Source organism: Heloderma suspectum, chromosome 5, assembly GCF_057233095.1.
Source record: "Heloderma suspectum isolate Gila_16-S chromosome 5, 16-S_ref, whole genome shotgun sequence".
NCBI lineage: Eukaryota > Metazoa > Chordata > Lepidosauria > Squamata > Helodermatidae > Heloderma > Heloderma suspectum.
Genome location: NC_139462.1, coordinates 225,386,366 through 225,406,778, shown reverse-complemented (window position 1 = coordinate 225,406,778; position 20,413 = coordinate 225,386,366). Strand labels below are relative to the sequence as shown.

General features: G+C 46.9%; 1 protein-coding gene across 3 annotated transcripts in view; it reads right to left on the bottom strand.

The window, feature by feature from the left end:
* MINDY4 (MINDY lysine 48 deubiquitinase 4) overlaps positions 1-20,413 on the bottom strand; it is a 152,336-nt gene that overhangs the window by 13,765 nt on the left and 118,158 nt on the right. For all 3 annotated transcript variants that reach the window (XM_084859438.1, XM_084859440.1, XM_084859441.1), the window contains 2 exons: positions 16,890-17,070; positions 5,479-5,551 (listed from right to left, as the gene is read on the bottom strand). In XM_084859438.1, the coding sequence (XP_084715564.1) occupies positions 5,479-5,551; positions 16,890-17,070 (254 nt within the window). The remainder of the gene's footprint in view (positions 1-5,478; positions 5,552-16,889; positions 17,071-20,413) is intronic.

The window sequence follows — 20,413 nt, the reverse complement described above, 5'->3', positions numbered from 1 at the left end:
AAATGCATAGATTAGGGGATGTTGTGTACAAAATGCATATGTTAGGGAAAATTGCATAAGGAAATACATGTAAATGTTTGCGTAGTTAAAAATGAAAAGTTCAGAAACGGATGCAGAAATTGGATGGAACAGACTTGACTGGATACATGCAAAACTGGCAAGGACCAGAAACAGACCAATTTGTCCATGCCTAGGACAGTCAGGAATTGATGCTTTCGAACTGTGGTGCTGAAGAAGACTCTTACGAGTCCCCTGGACTGCAAGGAGGTCAAATCAGTCAATCCTAAAGGAAATCAACCCTGACTGCTCATTGGAAGGACAGATACCGAAGCTGAAGCTCAAATATTTTGGCCACCTAATGCGAAGAGAAAAGTCCCTGGAAAAGACCCTGATGCTGGAAAAGATTGAAGGCAAAAGGAGAAGGGGACGGCAGAGGATGAGATGGCTAGATAGCATCACCGATGCAATGAATAAGAACTTGAGCACACTCCGGGAGAGAGCGGAGGACAGGAAGGCCTGGCTGGCGTGCTATGGTCCATGGGGTCACGAAGAGTTGGACATGACTGAACGACTGAACAACAACAAGGACAGTCAGACAGTCCATTTCAGAGGTTAGGATGTGACCAACTTCTAGTGCACCCAACATCCATTTTCCTCTCTACGAAGTGGTAAAACTAGTTACCGACCATGGGAATCTGAGTACTGCTTCGCCCATTATGTGCTCCCTACAAAGAAAGAACTTCTGAAGGACATATATTCCAGAGTATCTGTATGATTCCATTGTTTGCAACAGGATGGAGCTGATTTCCCTTCTGTCCTCTCCTACCTGGTCGGTGGGGCACCATTGGGGATGTACAAAAAATTCATTTACACTGGGAAATTGATGAAAAAGCCCTGCTCACAATTCCAAATGTGCTCATTCTTGAGCTTGCAATCGGGTTCGCAAAATGTGTCCTTTATTAGGGATGGCGGAGAATTTCTCCCCGAAACTTCGGGGGGCCGAGCGCCAACGTGTTCGGCCCCCCGAACAAGTTTCGGGGAGAAATCCTCCGCCCCCCCGCCCCCCGCCCCCCCCGGGACGGGACTTACCTTTCCCTGAATGTCCCTCCCGGCGGCGGGTCCGGCTGGCGGTTCGTCCGGTGTTCGAGCGGGGCGGGAGCGGCAGCCGGTCTTTCGACCGGCTGCCGCCCCCGCCATTGCAATGAAAGAAAAAAAAAAACGTCCCCTGATAGGCTACGTGACGATTCACGTAGCCTATCACGGCAAGATTTGCAAAGTCAGCCGTGATAGGCTACGTGAATCGTCACGTAGCCTATCACGGGTGACTTTAAAAAAAAAAAAGTGTGTACGGATAATGGCGGCCCCCATAGGGAGCCGCCATTCGCGTTCCTTATTTGGTCGCTGTAGTCTACGTCAATGTTTACGTAGACTACGGCGAAAATAAGGGCAACGCTATTTGCGTTGCCCTTATTTTCGCCGTAGTCTACGTAAACATTGACATAGACTACAGCAACTAAATAAGGAACGCGAATGGCGGCTCCCTATGGGGGCCGCCATTCGCGTACGCGCTTTTTTTTTTTTTTTTTAAGTCACCCATTATAGGCTACGTGACGATTCACGTAGCCTATCACGGCTGACTTTCCAGATCTAGCCGTGATAGGCTACATGAATCGTCACGTAGCCTATCAGGGGACGTTTTTTGTTTTTTTTTTTACTTTCGTGTTCGCGGCCGGGCGAGGCGGGAAGCCTCCTCCCCGGCCTGAATTTCGGCCGGGCGAGGCGGGAAGCCTCCCCCTCCGGCCTGAATTTCGGCCGGGCGAGGCGGGAAGCCTCCCCCCCCGGCCTGAATTTCGGCCGGGCGAGGCGGGAAGCCTCCCCCCCTGGCCTGAACTTCGCGGGGGGAGCAGCGAAGCGCTCCCCCCCACCGCGAAAAAGCTGCGAGAAAAGGTAAGTGACTTTCGTTCACCCCTATCCTTTATGCAAAAGGCGCACTTTACAATCACAATGTGCACTTTTCAGAAAGGACACATTTTCACACTTTCCCAAGTGTGTGCTTGGGTGCATGCATGGAAAAGTGCACCTTTTTCCTGCTCAAACATGCACATTTTTTGTGTTCAGGAGGGAAAATACACAACTGCATTCAAGCGCAAGAACAAGGCGAAACGCACATCGAGGTGGGAAAAGAAGAGTCTCAATGAGATTCAAAATCATTCATTCATCCACCCCTAGGCACCATAGCTCATTGACAGATTACTTGCTTTGAATGCAGAAAGTTGCAGACTTACAGGTTCGATCCCTGGCATCTCAGTCAAAAAGGGTCAGATAGATAGGCTTCCCTTCTGCCAGGGACACTGGAAAGCCATGGACAGTCAGAGTAGGTGATGTTGGGTCAGATGGGAAACAGTCTATCCAGGTATAAGGCATCTCCCTATTTTCCTAGGTTTAGTAACCCCAATGTGCAGGAAATTGGGATGAAGAAGAAAGCATTTATGAATTTCTATTCTGGTTTCTCCCATAACATGCTTAGGGTTATACTGGTGGAACATGGGCCATGCACAGTTACCCTGTGGGGAATGGCTCCAGCATCTTTCACAGCTACACATGGCAAGAACACATTCAGTGGGCAAAGGCTTCCCTGTTGCCTTCAGTTCCATGCTGGAGGAAAAACTGCACCTATTTAATGTCTGGCTGTCATGAAAGTCATCCAAGTAAAAGTGTTGCTTACAAGGAAGGGAAGGGAGGAAGTATAGGGTTATCTTTAAATCTAGATTGTGATTCCTGCATATTTGGATTATGCAACACATGGCAGCACTTCAGAGAGTCTACAGGGGATATGTAACTGCCTGCCCTATAAACATTCATCCCCCTGCCCTCCCGTCTTCCTATAATTACTGGTCAAGCAAGTTTTGCAGGCTTTTGAAGTGATAAAAAAGCCAACCAAATCTATTTGACAAGAGATCATAACAGGACAAATACATAAATAAAAGTATGCACTGCAGGCAACAAGCCTCTAAAAAGTTGTCATCTGGAAATGGCAAAGTGGGAAGAAGGCCTAGCAGGGAAAAACAATCAGGCAGGATTATTAGTGACAAAACAGACTGTGATGTTCAAACAAAGGCTTTAATGGTGGTTGAAATAGTCTTGCACGTAGGCAAAACATAATGTCTTTTGCTAAGCAGGGTGCAATTTAGCTGGCATTGTCAAAGACAAGAAGATGGGAAGTGAAAAGCTGCCGTTTGCAGTTTTGGTCTGCATCTGGCAACACTTCCCGACTACACTTGGTAACGGAGTAATATCCAGTTCAAGGCACTGGATCACGCAGCTTTCACAGGATTGGGTTTGAGGAGGGGGCAAAGAAAGACAGCCCATGAGCATGAGGCAAGATCACTTTAGTCAGGAAACGGATTAGAAAGGGCTGCATACAAGCAGCCAGCAGGAATGAACCAGGAACTAAAGACAGTAACCATAACAGAGCTACAGCCTGCATTCATACAAAAGGACTGCAGCTTTTTTAATGGACAAAAAGAGGCTGTGTGTCTTTAACTGCTGTATAAAAGACAGAAACCAATACAGGGATGCAGTCGGGGGGAAAGGTCCAGTTGCTGATTCTTGCCTACCAGGTAGCTGTTAGAGGCCTGGAGCCCCTCTCCATAAAAAAAGTGACAATTATTTGCAGCAGATTTGGTTTAATGTAACCTTTAAAGTGCTTTTCTCCAGGGTGTAGAGAGGGGCTAGAGAGGGTTTTTCTCCTCCCTATCATAAATCCTAGAATTCAGAGGCCATCCAATGAAACTGATTGACAGGAGATTCAGGACAGACAAAAGAAAGGCCTTCTTCACACAGCAGCACACTGTAAACGTGCAGAACTCACTGCCACAAGATGTGGCTTTGGTGGCCAAACTAGACAATTCTTTGGCATGAAACACATTCTTATTTGGAGGCCCTTCTCCACTTTGCCCTTCCATCTGAGAGTCCTGCTTGCAGCCTGCTTTGTCGTTCCTGCTCAGTTCACAACATCTCTGGGTTTTCAAAAACCCTGGGTTGTTGTGATGTTTGAACCAGAGGAATGGTTGGTATTCATAGACACATGGATCCTGCATGCTTAGAGGAAGCACGCCACTGAATGCCAGCTGCTGAAGGAGCACCAGCAAGAAAGGGCAATGACCTTCATATCCTGCTTGTGGAATTCTCACAGGCGTTGGTTTGGCCTACCTGAAAAGCCAGGTTCTGGACTAGATGGAACTTTGGTTCAATCCAGCAGGGCTCTTATGATGTGCTTATGCTCTAATCACCAAGGAAGAGACGGTGTGGTTCAGGGGACAGAATGCTGCACGTGCACTGGGTAGACCTAAATTCAAATTCCCACTTGGCAAAGGAGCTCATAGGGTCACTATGGCCAGCCACACCCTCTCCTACCCTAACCAATTTTTCAGAACATCCATGGATGCCAACTCAAGCTTCCTGGGGGTAGGATGATGAGATTGACAGGAAGAATGGCTTTCCTTGCCACTCCGTTTCCATAGGAAGCCATCACAAGGGAATGAGACTCAATTACTTTTCACGCCAGCATGACCACGATCGTACTACATCTGATTTCTGGAATTGCACTCTAAAGCACATGAAGAGGGCAATCCTATGGTACCTGGGAGAGTGTCCCAGGGACCAGAGGATAGCTTGAATTCCCCCATCCGAGGTCAGAGACAGTGCTCTGATCTTGGAGGACGGAGTCAGAGATTCGACCGCCCTCCTCTGCACCCTTGCAGCTGCCATGGAAAGAAACACACTGTTGGAAAAGCATCCTCGGAAGAGGAGGAAAGGGGGCATTCCAGGGGGCAGGGAGGGGAGGAGACTGGAGAGGCCAGGATATGAGATATCATGAGCGTCCCCCAGCCTCCTTCCTTCCCCCTCCAAAGCGTCCTCACTAGACGGGCTGAAAAGCCTGTCTAGAGAAAATGGCCAAAGACAGATGGCAGGGAGATGAAGATCGCTTCCGTCGCTCCTCCCGCCCTGGCGGCTTCAGCCCAGCAGGGCATAGGAATTTCAAGACACCTCCTGGTTTGGAGGTGTCCGAATAGTGAGGATGCAATTGATAGGATTGTGTCTTAAATAAGTTTTCATCACACAAAAGCATGTTGCCTCTTGTACGGAACAACATTATTCTGATGGGGGTGAGGGAGAGAGAACCCCCCTTCCATCTCACACATTGGATTTTATTTATTTATTTATTTATTGCATTTATACCCCGCCTTTTTTCCTCTTGCAAGGAGCCCAAGGCAGCTTACATTATCATCCTCCTCTCCATTTTATCCTCACAACAACAACCCTGTGAGGTAGGTTGGGCTGAGAGTCTATGACTGGCCCAAAGTCACCCAGTGAGCTTCCATGGCCGAGTGGGGACTAGAACCCGGATCTTCCAGCTCCTAGTCCAACACTCTTGCCACTACACCACATTGGCTCTCCACATTGGATTGCACTTACTTGGTCCGAATACAGTGTTCAAGTGGAGGAATGAGGTCATTTTCTTTGTCTTCGACATAAGGCTGTGACGTATCTGCAGGGACAGGTCAGGCATGCATCATCAGGCTTTGGGATTTGTTTCAAATGCCAAACGGTATATAAATATTGCTAATCATCATCACCATCCACATGGATCATGCATATGTCACATCTGCCAAAACCCTGGTGAAATGGCAATGGCAACGTATCTGAGCTCACTAGGGAGGGAGCCTCCCCCAGTTCTGGCTGTTCCCATTCTGAATCTGAGCTGCTAGACATCTCACCTGCTCAGATTCCTTCCTGACAGCAGGCAGGGTGTTTCACCGCTCCTGCGTCTGCTGCTTCTGCCTTGCACGTTCTTACACACACACAGGAGGACAGGCATAAACGTGCTCTCATTCCAGAAGCCATTTTGTCCCTCCTACTGGGGAAAGAAAGGTGCAGCTGCTCTTCCTCCACCAAGAGAAAACCATGGCTGCCCAGGTAAGGAATGATGAAGAAAACAGTGTGAAAGAAATGCTCCCCTTCCAGGCTGTACCAAGGAATAGCTTATCGTGGGGGCAGCAATTCTCTACATTCTAAGGCCAGCTTTCCCCAACGTGGTGCCCTCTAGAGGTGTCAGACTACAACCCATTAGCAATAGCACCCCCAGCCAGCAGGGCTGGTACTGGGCAGGGATGATGGGACTTGTAGTCCAACACCTCCAGAGGGCTCTGGCTTGAGGAAGGCTGTTCGAAGGAAGTCTTTTCCAGATGTCCATCTCAGGGCTGGAACAATCTGACTGCCTCACAGTCACAAATGGGCAGGCTCCATTGGGAAGAGCGTCACTTTACATTGTAAAGGCTTCACTGGTACAGAGGCTGTTTGTTAGGGATGGGGTGGGGAAGCCAAACAAGAAACAGCAGCACCAATTGAATTCCCAACATGTTTCGACACTTGGTCTTTATCAAGGGAAGAATAAAACTCTTGGAGATTCCTGAAGAATCTCCTGAAGAAGCAAGGGAAGGGAGAGGGAAATGTCCAAAAGAATCTCCAAGGGTTTTATTCTTCAGTTCCCTTGATAAAGACCAAGTGTCGAAATGCATTGGGAATTCAATTGGTGCAGCTGTTTCTTTTTTGACTTTGGTTTCCAGCCTTACAGCTGTTTTTTCTGGTCGCTATTGGCACTGTTGCATGGGGTGGGGAAGGCCTATCTATCGCAGAATCCTGTGCCTAGGAGTGGCCAGCCGTATCTCTCTGGGAAGCCCATAAGCAGGACATCCAGATGTCTAAGAAATTTGTTCCAGTTCATTTTTCATCAGGGTTTTACCTGGTCTGCGGCTTCCAGATTGAACACGGACTCAGACGCAATCTGTGGTCAAAGTCCATACATTTCCAAGCTTGCAATGTGATTCATGGACCCACCCAAATGTGTTCGACAGCATGGGTACACTTGAAAAATGTGCATGAAAAAAAGTGTACTTTTGGAAAGTGTGCACACATGTGCTTCAACGAATAGGAGAAGAGTGCGCAAATCACAAGCTCGGAAATGTATGGATGCCAACTGTAGACTGCATCCAAGTCTGTGTTTGGTCTGGAAGGTGTAAACTGAGTAAATGCTGATAAAAAATGAACTGAAATGCATTTCTCTTGCATCTCTAGTCTTAAGCAGAGTCCTTCCCAGCTATCTGAGATCCTGGAACTGGAGAAACTGGATCTCTTTCTGGTCCATGTCAGTGTTGCATGTGTTCACCCATAAGTCTGTTCTACCCCGTTTCTGCATTGATCTGTTGCAGAGACTTTGGCACGAAGCCCAAGCTCCAAGTTGAAGCGGGGAGCTTCAGGCCACCTCCAAGGCAAGGTGGAGGGGGCTGACGTGACCCAAAGCAAATCGGGTCACTCCAAAGTGCTTTGGCATGATCCAGAAGCCTGGCTGCCATGCCGACGCCACTGCATTGATCTGCTGCAGGAACAGCAACAAAAGAAAAATCTACACAAACGTGCATCTCCATACATATTTTTTAAAGTATTTTCTGTAAAAATATGCAGTTTCTAGGTATTTGGACTGCAAGTGGCATCGGAACTAGGGATGGCAGAGAATTTCTCCCCGAAACTTTGGAGGGCCGAGCGCCAACATGTTCGGCCCCCCGAAGAAGTTTCGGGGAGAAATTCTCCACCCCCCTCCCCCCACATCCCCCCGGGACAGGACTTACCTTTCCCGAATGTCCCTCCCGGCGGCGGGTCCCGGCGGCGGTTCGTCGGGTCTTCATCAGGGGCGGGGGCGGCAGCCGATCTTTCGACCAGCTGCCGCCGCCGCCGCCATTCCAATAAAAGAAAAAAAAAATGCCCCCGCGATAGGCTACGTGACGATTAACGTAGCCTATCACGGCTAGATTTGCAAAGTCACCCGTGATAGGCTACATGACGATTTACGTAGCCTATCACGGCTGACTTTGCAGATCTAGCCGTGATAGGCTATGTTAATCGTCACGTAGCCTATCGCGGGGGCGTTTTTTTTTTTTAACTTTTTATTTTGCGGCTGGGCGAGGCGCCTCCTCCCCGGCCTGAATTTCGGCCGGGCGAGGCGGGAAGCCTCCCCCCCCGGCCTGAACTTCGCGGGGAGAGCAGCGAACCGCCTCCCCCCCCACCGCGAAAAGCTGCGAGACCAGGTAAGTGACTTTCGTGCACCCCTAATCGGAACATTTGGGAAGTGTGAAATCCGATGGACAGTTATGCTCTGATTCACACATGAATTGAGGAGCAGCAGGTCAGTTCATAGGAACAGAGGAAGTTGCCTTACACTGAGTCAGACCGTATCCCAGTATTCTCAACACTGACTGGCAGTGGCTCTCAAGGGTTTCAGGCAGAAGCTTTTCCAGCCCTACCTGGAGATGCCGGGGATTGAACCTGGAACCTTCTGCATGCAAAGCAGGCACTCTGTTCTTCTGCTATCCCTGCCTGCACCCCACCATCAATATGCATTGGGATTTGCATCAAAGACTGCAGCCATGCCTACATATAATACTTACTGACAGCACAATCCTATGGATGCGGACTAGGGAGGGGTGAGAATATTGTGTCAGTTCAGCTTTAATAAGTATTTGCCAAAGTTTGCAGAGTTCTCCATATTTGGGATGAAAGGAATTTGATATGTAAAAGCATTCAAATGCTGGAGAAAACGAAACTGACAGATTCGTCCATCCAAGCCCAGGACATTTTGCTCCCGTGTTTTGCTTGAAAGTCTGGGTTTGAATCCCTGTGTTCAGTTCAGTTCAGTTTATTGCTTATTAACTGATCAGGCCATACACATACAAACACATATTAAAAGACCGCTCCTGTACAGAAAATGATACCAAAACAAAAAGTATTAAGGATGGTAATTATTTAAAAAGCTCATTAAAACATTCTGTAGGGGCTATTTAAAACATTTCGCAAAGCCTGGACAGTATTTATTGACTTATTATATTGTGTTAGCAAGCTTAATATTCTGTGCCAGTCAATAATGTTCATTTCTCCCAAGCCCATTGGACAAACTTGGCAGTCCTATAGGATGGATAGTAATCTGTACCAGCCGGTAGAAATAAGGTTGTGCTTAGAGAAGATTTGTGACTGGACCCAGCTGTTAAGGGCTCAGGGTATCGCTTCCTCGGCTCTGCACGCAGAGGACATTCCATTAGAAAGTGTACCATCATGTCCTCTATCTTGGAACAGCCAGGTGGGCAGTATCCATGATGAACCCCACAGCATGCTTTCACCTCCATCAGCTGCAGCGAGTTTGAATCCCTGTGTATTCAACCATGTTAGTGCCGATTTACAGCTGCCACCTCTTTCTTCTGACATGCTCCTCAGCTTTAATGGCAGGCAGGTACATCACGATCCTCTCCATGCTGCAAACAACTGTATCTGCTGAATTTGGCCAGTGCAGATGGATGGGAATTTTGTCTCAGTTTGTTTCTGATAAGAAATTACCAACATTCACAAAGTTTTCCAGATTTGGTAGAGGAAGAACTTGAGATTTAAAATATTCAAATGCAAGAAAAAGGCAAAATGGACAGATTTTCCCATCCCTCATGTTTACTCAGAACTATGTTCCATTGAATTCAATGGTACTTACTTCCAGGAAAGTGTGCAATTCCAGCTACCTTCTGGTGACATGGGGGAAGGGAGAAGCTGACAGTGCACAGCTCTGGGCTGAATGTTGCCGGAAATCAGACTGGAGCAGAAGAGAGCAGAACAGAATGCCAGAACTTGGTACCAAATCCCACTCCCCCGCCCCCTAATTTTACCCCTGTTTGAATGACAGCTCTCAATTTCACGACACCCACTCCTTCTCCCTTGCAGTCTGTATGAATAGAACTTCTCAGCTTCGCAGCGCTAAGTGGCTGGAAGAGATGGCATGGTTAGACATGTGGGTGTGTTGTGAAAGCAAGGGTTTCCATGGTTCAAACTGCTGCATGGCAACATGCAGGGGAGGGCAAAGAATGTACTGGGAAGATTGAGCCTTACAGGTGCTACAGCTGTAAACCGGAGGTGAGAAATAACAAGAAAAAGAAATACAATCGATGGTATCTAAGGTGCAACCTACATTTACCATAGCTTGTAGAATGGGGGTGTTCAATCTTTTTTAGTCCAAGGGTTGAATTCCATTTCGAGGAGCTCTCATGGAAGGGTTATGTGCATTCCGGGGGGGGGGGAGCTGAAGGCAAAAGGGGAGGGCCAACATACCAAAATACCAGCATGTTGTAGCTTAAAGCTCTTCCTGCCACCAAGTCCAGCCTTTTAGAATGGGGGGAAAAACTGCAAAAAAAAAAAAAAAAAAGCCAGGAAACCACCAAACAATTGGAGGTTGGAGGAAAAGGGGTGGGAACAGAGGAAGGGAGCATGGCCATCTGAGGAACTCCCAGGCAGGCCAGATGTGGCCCCCAAGGACTGAGGTTCTGCACCCCTGGTCTAGGACTGCAAATGTGTGATGTCATATCTGTGACTTCCCTGAATCCAAATGATCCATGGTCAGGGGAAAGGGGCCGGGGAACGGGGTGTGGCTGCCTGGGGAATCCCAGAGGCCCAGACTGGGACCCCAGGCAGGATAGATATGGCTCCCATGCCTGAGGTTCTGTACTGCTGTTGTAGGAAGTCAACAGGGCAGTAGAAAGTCTTTATCAGTACTTCAGGAGCAGTGATGAACCAGTGATTCCATCAGGTAATGGAGCAGTGATTACATCATGAGCAGTGATTCCATCATGTAATGGAGCAGTGGTTACATCATGAGCAGTGATTCCATCATGTAATGGAGCAGTGGTTACATCATGAGCAGTGATTCCATCATGTAATGGAGCAGTGGTTACATCATGAGCAGTAATTCCATCATGTAATGGAGCAGTGATTCCATCATGAGCAGTGATTCCATCATGTAATGGAGCAGTGGTTACATCATGAGCTGTGATTCCATCATGTAATGGAGCAGTGGTTACAGCATGAGCAGTGATTCCATCATGTAATGGAGCAGTGGTTACATCATGAGCAGTGATTCCATCATGTAATGGAGCAGTGGTTACATCATGAGCAGTGATTCCATCATGTAATGGAGCAGTGATTACATCATGAGCAGTGATTCCATCATGTAATGGAGCAGTGGTTACATTATGAGCAGTGATTCCATCATGTAATGGAGCAGTGGTTACATCATGAGCAGTGATTCCATCATGTAATGGAGCAGTGGTTACATCATGAGCAGTGATTCCATCATGTAATGGAGCAGTGATTACATCATGAGCAGTGATTCCATCATGTAATGGAGCAGTGGTTACATCATGAGCAGTGATTCCATCATGTAATGGAGCAGTGATTACATCATGTAATGGAGCAGTGATTACATCATGTAATGGAGCAGTGATTCCATCATGAGCAGTGATTCCATCATGTAATGGAGCAGTGGTTACATCATGAGCAGTGATTCCATCATGTAATGGAGCAGTGGTTACATCATGAGCAGTGATTCCATCATGTAATGGAGCAGTGGTTACATCATGAGCAGTGATTCCATCATGTAATGGAGCAGTGGTTACATCATGAGCAGTGATTCCATCATGTAATGGAGCAGTGGTTACATCATGAGCAGTGATTCCATTATGTAATGGAGCAGTGATTACATCATGAGCAGTGATTCCATCATGTAATGGAGCAGTGATTACATCATGAGCAGTGATTCCATCATGTAATGGAGCAGTGGTTACATCATGAGCACTGATTCCATCATGTAATGGAGAAGTGGTTACATCATGAGCACTGATTCCATCATGTAATGGAGCAGTGATTCCATCATGTAATGGAGCAGTGTTACATCATGAGCAGTGATTACATCATGTAATTGCTTCTGTCTTCAATGACATTCTGAAACAAGGCAGGAGCAGGGGATGGTTTAAGCGAGGGTTGCCAACATTTTTTTTACTGGCTCTGCTGCTGTGCTTTTATCAGCTACTTGATGAGCAGTAATCCAGCATCTGGGGCTCATCCCACCAGTCATCTCCATGCCAGCTTCATCTGCTAAATGTGTGTGTTTTCAGCTGGTGTGGAAGACACAGGAGCAGGGTCAGTCAAAAAAGCTGACAATACTAGGGTTGAGTTTCCAGCACTGATCCATGTATACAAATAACAGAACGAAGTGGGAAGGTTTTTCAATCTTGGACTGCACCACTACAGGCTGATTGTTTGAATATTTTTGCCATGACGTAAAAAAAATGATAACAGTAAACACTAGGGCTGTGCAGCCCCCTCACACACACACACACACTTCAGAGGCAGATTCGGAGCTTACAAATCAGCCCCAACGCACATCGGCCCGATCTGGAGCCAGGGCGACCTGCTTCAGACTCCAGATCCGAAGTGGAATCTGGACAGCTGAAGCACCCCGCCACCCAGATGCACGTAGGGATGGGGGAGAATTTCTCCCCGAAACTTCGGGGGGCCGAGTGCCAACATATTCGGCCCCCCGAAGTAGTTTCGGGGAGAAATTCTCCACACACACCCCACCCCCCGCACGCCCCCCCCCCCCCGGGATGGGACTTACCTTTCCCGAATGTCCCTCCCGGCGGCGGGTCCCGGTGGCGGTTCGGCAGGTCTTCGACAGGGGCAGAGGCGGCAGCCGGTCTTTTGACCGGCTGCCGCCACCGCCATTCCAATAAAAGTAAAAAAAAAACAACGCCCCCGTGATAGGCTACGTGACGATTAACGTAGCCTATCACGGCTAGATCTGCAAAGTCAGCCATGATAGGCTACGTTAATCATCACGTAGCCTATCACGGGTGACTTTAAAAAAAAAAAAAGCGCGTATGCAAATGGCGGCCCCCATAGGGAGCCGCCATTCGCGTTCCTTATTTGGTCGCTGTAGTCTACGTAAAGATTACGTAGACTACGGCGAAAATAAGGGCAACGCTATTTGCGTTGCCCTTATTTTCGCCGTAGTCTACGTAAAGCGTAGTCTACGTAAAGCGGCCGGATGGACCGTGAGGAGCACCTGCAGCCATCACCATCACCGTCTTGGAGGGAGTTGCCATTTTCTTTTAAGGTGGCAACTCTTCTTCTTCTTCCGGAAAGTAAATGTTAGTAGATTGTGGCTGTAAAGGGGCCATCTATGCAACATTACAGGCGTAAATGGGCCATTTACGTCTGTAATATTGAGTAGATGGCTCCTTTATGGCCGTAATCTACGTAACATTTAATTTCCCACTAATGTGGCGATGGCTGCAGGTGATCCCCATGGGTCCAGCTAAGGACCAGGGGGCTCGCACGGCTGGTGGGCAGCTGTCTGGATCAGGCCGAAGCGACCCGGAGCACTTTGGAGCGATCCAACCCACTTCAGGCCATTCCCGATCTACTCCAGAACTGGACTGCTTTGTCCAAATCAACCCAATCCAGTTTGGGGTGATTCAGGATTTGGAATGAAGTGGTGTACAGCCCTAATAAACACCTTTCTGCATATAGAAAACTAGCCTGCCAGTTTTCCTTGGTTCTAGCCTAGCATTTCTCTTGACATGCTAATTGTCAATATGCAGGGAAATGTATTAATTTATTTTTAATCACAGAGGAGTATTCAGGGATGCAATTCTATATGCAGCTACCTTCTTCCTAAGGAATCATGGGGACTTCAGTTATGTACAGGAAATGCCAGGAGATGCTTTTCAAAACTGGCCGGGACCATGCAACAATGCAACAGAACCTGGTTGCATTTTTTTAAAAAAATGCTTCACTTGTTACATGCAGCTGTCATCCAGGGTCCCTGTGTGGATACAGGCTGAGGTGCAATTTGGCAGCACCCCTAATTTTAGGGAAGCCCATTAGTAGAGTTTGGCACCTGGGGGTAATGATGGGACCTAGAATACTGTTGGAATGGTACCATTTTGCTGGTGATAGTATTTCAGTTGTACTCTTGTGAAAAGCATAGCACAGGAGGGCTTCGTGACACAGTACAACCTTTGAAGATAAATTATGTAACCGATGCACATATGAAAATGGAAAAATCAGGAACCTAGATTCCTGGACAATCAGGCTTCTAACATCTTGGGGAGAGCCTTCGTTGGTAGAGGACAAAGACCATTGCCCTCCATATGTAGAAGGCAAAGAGGGTGGAGCTCGTGCTCTCATCCCTGCTCTCCATCCTTGTGTATACTTCACACACGAGAAGAGCACCTCCATAGGGCTCTCATGTCAATCACATTTTTGCTTCTTTTTTTGGCAATGTTTTATCAATGCACACACTTACATGTACGCCTCAGTAGAATGCCACACGGAAAGGATCTCAATACTAGGGATGTCAGAGAATTCCGCCACGGATCTCGGGGAGGCCGAATGCCAGTGCATTCGGCCCCCCCAAAATCGGTGGTGGAACGGTCTGTCCCCCCCCGGGACGGGACTTACCTTGGGTGGATCTTCCTGGAGACGGCGGCTCCAGTGGCGGTTCAGCAGCAGCGGCTGCGGCGGCCAGTCTTCCGACCGGCTGCCGCCGCCGCCATTTCCAGTTAAAAACAAAACAAAACGAGATAGGCTACATAAAGATTTACGTAGCCTATCACGGCTAGATTTTTAAAAAACACCGTGATAGGCTACGTAAATGTTTACGTAGCCTATCACGGCTGATTTAAAAGAAGAAGAAAAAAACGCGCGTATGCAAATGGCAGCGCCCATGGGTGCCGCCATTTGCGTTCCTTATTTCGGCACGTCTTAGTCTACGTAAACATTTACGTAGACTAAGACGGTGAAAATAAGGGGAACGCAAATAGCGTAGCATAGCATAGACGCTACGCTATTTGCGTTCCCCTTATTTTCGCCGTCTTAGTCTACGTAAATGTTTACGTAGACTAAGACGTGCCGAAATAAGGAACGCAAATGGCGGCACCCATGGGCGCTGCCATTTGCGTACGCGCATTTTTTTTTCTTTTAAATCAGCCGTGATAGGCTACGTAAACATTGACGTAGCCTATCATGGCTGATTGCAGGGACACAAATGGCGGTGGCTACAGCCGCCGCCATTTGTGTCCCTGCTAGCCAGCGGCCGGATGTCCGGCCGCTGGCGGAGCCGGCCGGTGGCTCCGCAGAATCCCTGCGGAGCAGAGCCGGCCGGCCAGGATTCGGGGGGGAGAGACGGAGCGCCTCCCCCCCCAGCCAGAATTTTGGGGGGGAGGGACGGAGCGCCTCCCCCCCCACGAATGTCACCCTTCGAAAAGGTAAGTGACTTTCGTACATCCCTACTCAATATGGTGATGGATATGATCACATAAAAATTACTTTTTGGTGTGCATTAGCAACGGACACATGTACATTGGTGTGGGACAGTGGGAGAAAGGCATGAATAAACTGTGGGTGAAAGCTATGGCAAACGGTGCATGCACAGGGTTTTGTGGAAAATCTGGAAATTAAAAAGGCAACAATGGAGGATTCCTAATGTATCAGCTCTCCTTTAGAGCAAGACTAGGTAATTTGGAACTCCAAAATCCAGGTTGAAATGTTTTCATTTATCACATTTATATCCTGCCTTTTTTCCTCCTTAAGGAACCCAAGGAGGCATACATAATCCTCCTCCTCCTCTCCATTTTATCCTCACAACAACAGCCCTGTGAGGTGGGATGGGCTGAGAGTCTGTGACAGGCCCAAAGTCACCCAGTGAGCTTCCATGGCAGAGTGGGGACTAGAACCCGGACCTCCTAACTCCCAGTCCAACACTCTAGACACTACACCACACTGGCTCTCCCAATTGAAATGAGAATTTTGGAAGCATTTCTATTTAACATCCCACAGTCTTTCTAGTTAGGGGGATAACTTTTCTAGAAGAAACTAAGAAGGCCCAGAAAGCTGAGGCTCAAGATTGCTTGAGGAATGTGATTATACATCTCTCTCTCTCTCTCTCTCTCTGTTTATTAATTATTATGTGAGCTGCCTTGTGTGGGCTTGATCCTAAAATGTGGCGTACAAATATATAACAGACATACAGACAATATATCTTTAGAAATGTGCATTTTGAGATAATATATGTTCAGAAGTATATATTGAATTATATGTTTTTCAGATGAAAAAGACCCCTGCAGATTAATGAGGAAATGAGACAGAATGGACTTATGAGTGAACATATACTAAAGTGACCAGCAGTAGAATGATTCACCCAACCCCTAGGTGAAACATGAGTAGAATGGTAATTGTCGAAGGGCTTAGGAAAGCATCTGGAGCTGAAACCAGTGTTACAAAAGTCTGAAAGATAACCAGAGCTGAGAGCAGCAATCTGTCCAGGATTGGCACATTGTAAAACTTCCTCATTCCATGGGGAAAATATATTGAACTGGTAATGCAAAAAAAGAAAAGAAAAAAGAAAAATACTACCAGTATCAACTGTTTTCCAAATGTCAGAACCTGTTACCATCCCATAGTGACTCTACAACTGCATTCAGACCCCATGTTCCTAATGCTCCAGATCATGGTTTGGGGGATTACAGACAAACTCTGTGCTCATGTGCATTCTTTTCCCCATCTCTGTTGCCCTCACATTCTCTCCTTAATGGAACACCCCTGGTTTGATCAAACTACAGTTTTCTGATATGTCTGAACTGAAAACAGTGGTTTGAGCAAGCCTTGCGAGCTAGAATTGGAAAACCCTAGTATCATCAAACCTTGTTTGGAAGGCTCACCCAAACCACAGTTTGCCAATTCAGGTGTAACAGTAAATTGTGATTTGATCAATCCTGCAGAAGCACAGCATGCAAAGGCAGGAGGACTCGTACAATCATGGTGTGCAAACATGGTTCGGAGGATCAGGAATGTGACATCTGAAGGCACCCAAAATTTTTCTGTGAAATTCATCATACCACTGACATGCCCAGCACACATGGGACAAGGGGTTTCAATCACTTGCAAAATGTTTGCCTTCATACCAATGGTTAGACGGATCTCCTCTTGCTGATTGGCTAAGCCGTCGTAGTAATATAGGTCAAACCGCCGCTCTGTTTTCCAGTCCCCAAGTAAATCCTTCCTCAAGCAGAAGAGTACGCTAAAGTGACTTTCGCTGCACACAAGCCAAATGGGAAACTTGGGGGTCTTCAGATAACAGCCGACCTGAGCAAAAGGGAGACAGTACACACATTAAACAACAACAAAAAGTGTTTTGAACAACGGTAAAAGTTCAGAATAGCTGCAGAAGCCTGAAGTTTCTAGTCCTCACAGTGGCAGAGGGAATCCTATAAGCATTTCAGATAAAGACAGAAGGCCCTTCATAAGTGATTGCTGGTCACTCGTGGCTCGGTCCCAAATTGCCAAAGTAATATCTGAAAGCCCAACCCATGTGGGCAGGGCCAATTATGCAGGTCCTTCCCCAGGGAAGTGTAATTCCCCTCCTGTGCTGACAAAAATGGGGTGAGATGGAGTTGGGTGGTGGGCCCTATGGAACAGGCGTTCAAGTGTTCTCAAAGCCATGTATGAAGGTGCCCCTAGACCAGGGGTGGGCAGGATGTAGATCTCCAGATGATTTGGACTTCAACCCCCAGAAGTCCTTGCCAGCATGGCCAATGGTCAGGAATGCTGGGAACTGAAGTTCAAAGAATCTGGAGATCTACTTTCTATCCACCCCTGCCCTAGACCACTTTGCTCAACATCACAAAAATAATAAAATTAATGTTTAACACCCAGCCAGGGAGTCATATTCTAGGGATGCTGGAGAAATTTGAGACAGACTAAAATGAGCTTGGATTTCTAAGAATCTGACCTGCAGAATCGGCTGCGGAGTGACCCCCTCAGGCCGTGCAGAGTCCACGAACTATTTTGATGTTTTTTTAACTTGCCTGAAATTCACGCATATTTATTCAAAGGAAAATATGCAAGTTTCTGCTCAGGAAAAGTGGAATGGAATGGGGGACGATATGCTAAATGTTACATACTAAGGTAAATTATGTAAAGTCTTACAAAACCTTTTACATAATTATTTGCATATTTTTCCACATGACAAAAAAAAGCAAAAACAGTCCACTTCTGCCAGTGAGTGGACGACAGAATAAAAGGCGCCTAACAATTTGCGAAACACAGATGGAGCAGATTTTACACAGTCCGTACATCCCTAACCATATCCTCATGATTTAGTCCCAGAGAGCTCTAATACTATCTGCACAAATCAGCCTAACAACATGGTTCCTTCCCACTAGCATTGTCATTGAAGGAAACTGTGTCCAGTTCTGGGTGCCATAGTTTAGGAAGGGTATTGACAGGTGGGAATATGTCCAAAGGTGGACAACAAAAAGTGGTGAGAGACCTGGAGATCAAGTCCTGTGGGGAAAGGACCTGGGCCAATGGTTCAAATTACACAAAAAGGGGATTTTGACTTCACATTAGGAAGAATTTACTGGCAGTATGAGCTGTTTGACATTGGAAAATATTTCCCCAGAAGGTGATGGACTTCCCTTGGTTAGAGGTTTTCAAGCAGAGACTGGATGGCCACCTGGCAGAGATGCTTGGGGCTCCCACCCACCCCCACTTCACACCAATGTGGAGGATGAAATTGACAAATTTGTTGACAAATATGGAATATGGCTCTGCTGAGCTAAACAAAGTAGTGTGTGGAGAGGATGAAACTGACAAGGATATTATTTACAAGGGGAATATGCTACTGTAGGGCTACATAGCAGACACGCAGAGATGTGATCATACACGCATGCGCAAGATCACTGATATTTTTATTTTGGGCTGCATTAATAGAAGTATAGCTTCCAAATCCCAGGAAGTACTAGTTCCCCTCTACTCAGCACTGGTTAGGCCTCATCTTGAATACTGTGTCCATTTCTCGGCAGCACACTTTAAGAAGGATGCAGACAAACTGGAGAGGGTTCAGAGGAGGGCAACGAAGATGATCAGGGGACTGGAAACAAAGCCCTATGAAAAGAGACTGAAAGAACTGGGCATGTTTAGCCTTGAGAAGAGAAGACTGAGGGGAGACAGGATAGCACTCTTCAAGGACTTGAAAGGTTGCCCCAGAGAGGAAGGCCAGAATCTCTTCTCCATCATCCCAGAGTGTGCAGGACATGGAATCATGGGCTCAAGTGACAGGAAGCCAGATTCCGGCTAAACATCAGGAAAAACTTCCTGACTTTGAGCAATACGACAATGGAACCAATTACCTGGGGAGGTGGTGGGCTCTCCCACTGAAGGCATTCAAGATGAGGCTGGACAGCCATCTGTCAGGGATGCTCTGACTTGGATTCCTGCATTGAGCAGCGGGTTGGACTCGATAGTCCTATAGGCCCCTTCCAACTCTACTATTATATGATTCTACCATCTACTTGCATACATTTAAAGACCTGAAAAAGAAGGATCCCAAATCTTTCAAAAGATGGAGGGGGGGGGGGAATCGTCTATTTAATGTGTGCAAAATATATAAACATTTCCGGAATCAGGGGAAAACACACACCATCCACTACAGTTTGCTGCTGCTTATGGGAAGCAAAATATTGTGAATGGAATTAACAGAAAGGATTTCCCAGTGCTGCACATCCCTATATAAGAAATATCCACAATGAAGTACCTCGCACCCCACTCCGGTAATGCACAGTAGGCTCGAGACCCTGAATATGAAGTAAAATCCACCCGTTGCGTGCGTCTCAAACATTATATCAGTAAAATGCCACCTGCCCACATTTCTTTCAATATAACAGTTAGATAACCCTTTTCTTCCACACTTGAGTGGCCGTTCTCTGCCTCATTGCTTCACTAAACACTATTTTTAAAGCCATTGTTTGATACAATGGTTTTGTTTGCTTGCTTGCTTTAAAAAAATAAAATAAAATAAATTCTTGAATTGTGAACAGAGGCCCAAGTTATAAATATGCTGTTAGAGAGCAAAAAGTAGGTTTCAATAGGGGGAAGACAATATCAGAAGGATTTCCTTTCTAAACACATGCATATGTCAGCATTTGGAAAATCAGACAAGCAGTTCACCTTCCTTTCCCCCTGTCCCAGAAGAAACAAACATGCTTAAGAATGTCTTTTGATGTGAAATTAGAAACATACTAAAATATTTCACTTGAGTGAAACCACACATACACCGCCCAATGAAAGCAGTAGTTCTCAAACTTTCGGGCTTCAAGGAAACATTGACTTGCCTTAAAAACAACAAAACGACAACAAAACAAACTTTCATGACCATCACAGGATGTCTGCATGTTGCAGAGGATTCTGGGAAATGGTCAAGGCTGCACCTTCAGGTCACACAGGATCCTGGCCAAGCTGTTGGGCCTCACGGTTGGACTATAACTTGTGGCCTCCAGATGTTTTGGCCTACAATCATCCCATCATCCCTAGTCAGCATAGTGAATAGTGAGGGATCATGGGAGTTGTAGGTCAAAAGAGCTGGAGACCACAAGTTGTCCACCCCTGATTTACATCAACTGAGAGATTTTTATTGCAGACCAGCACT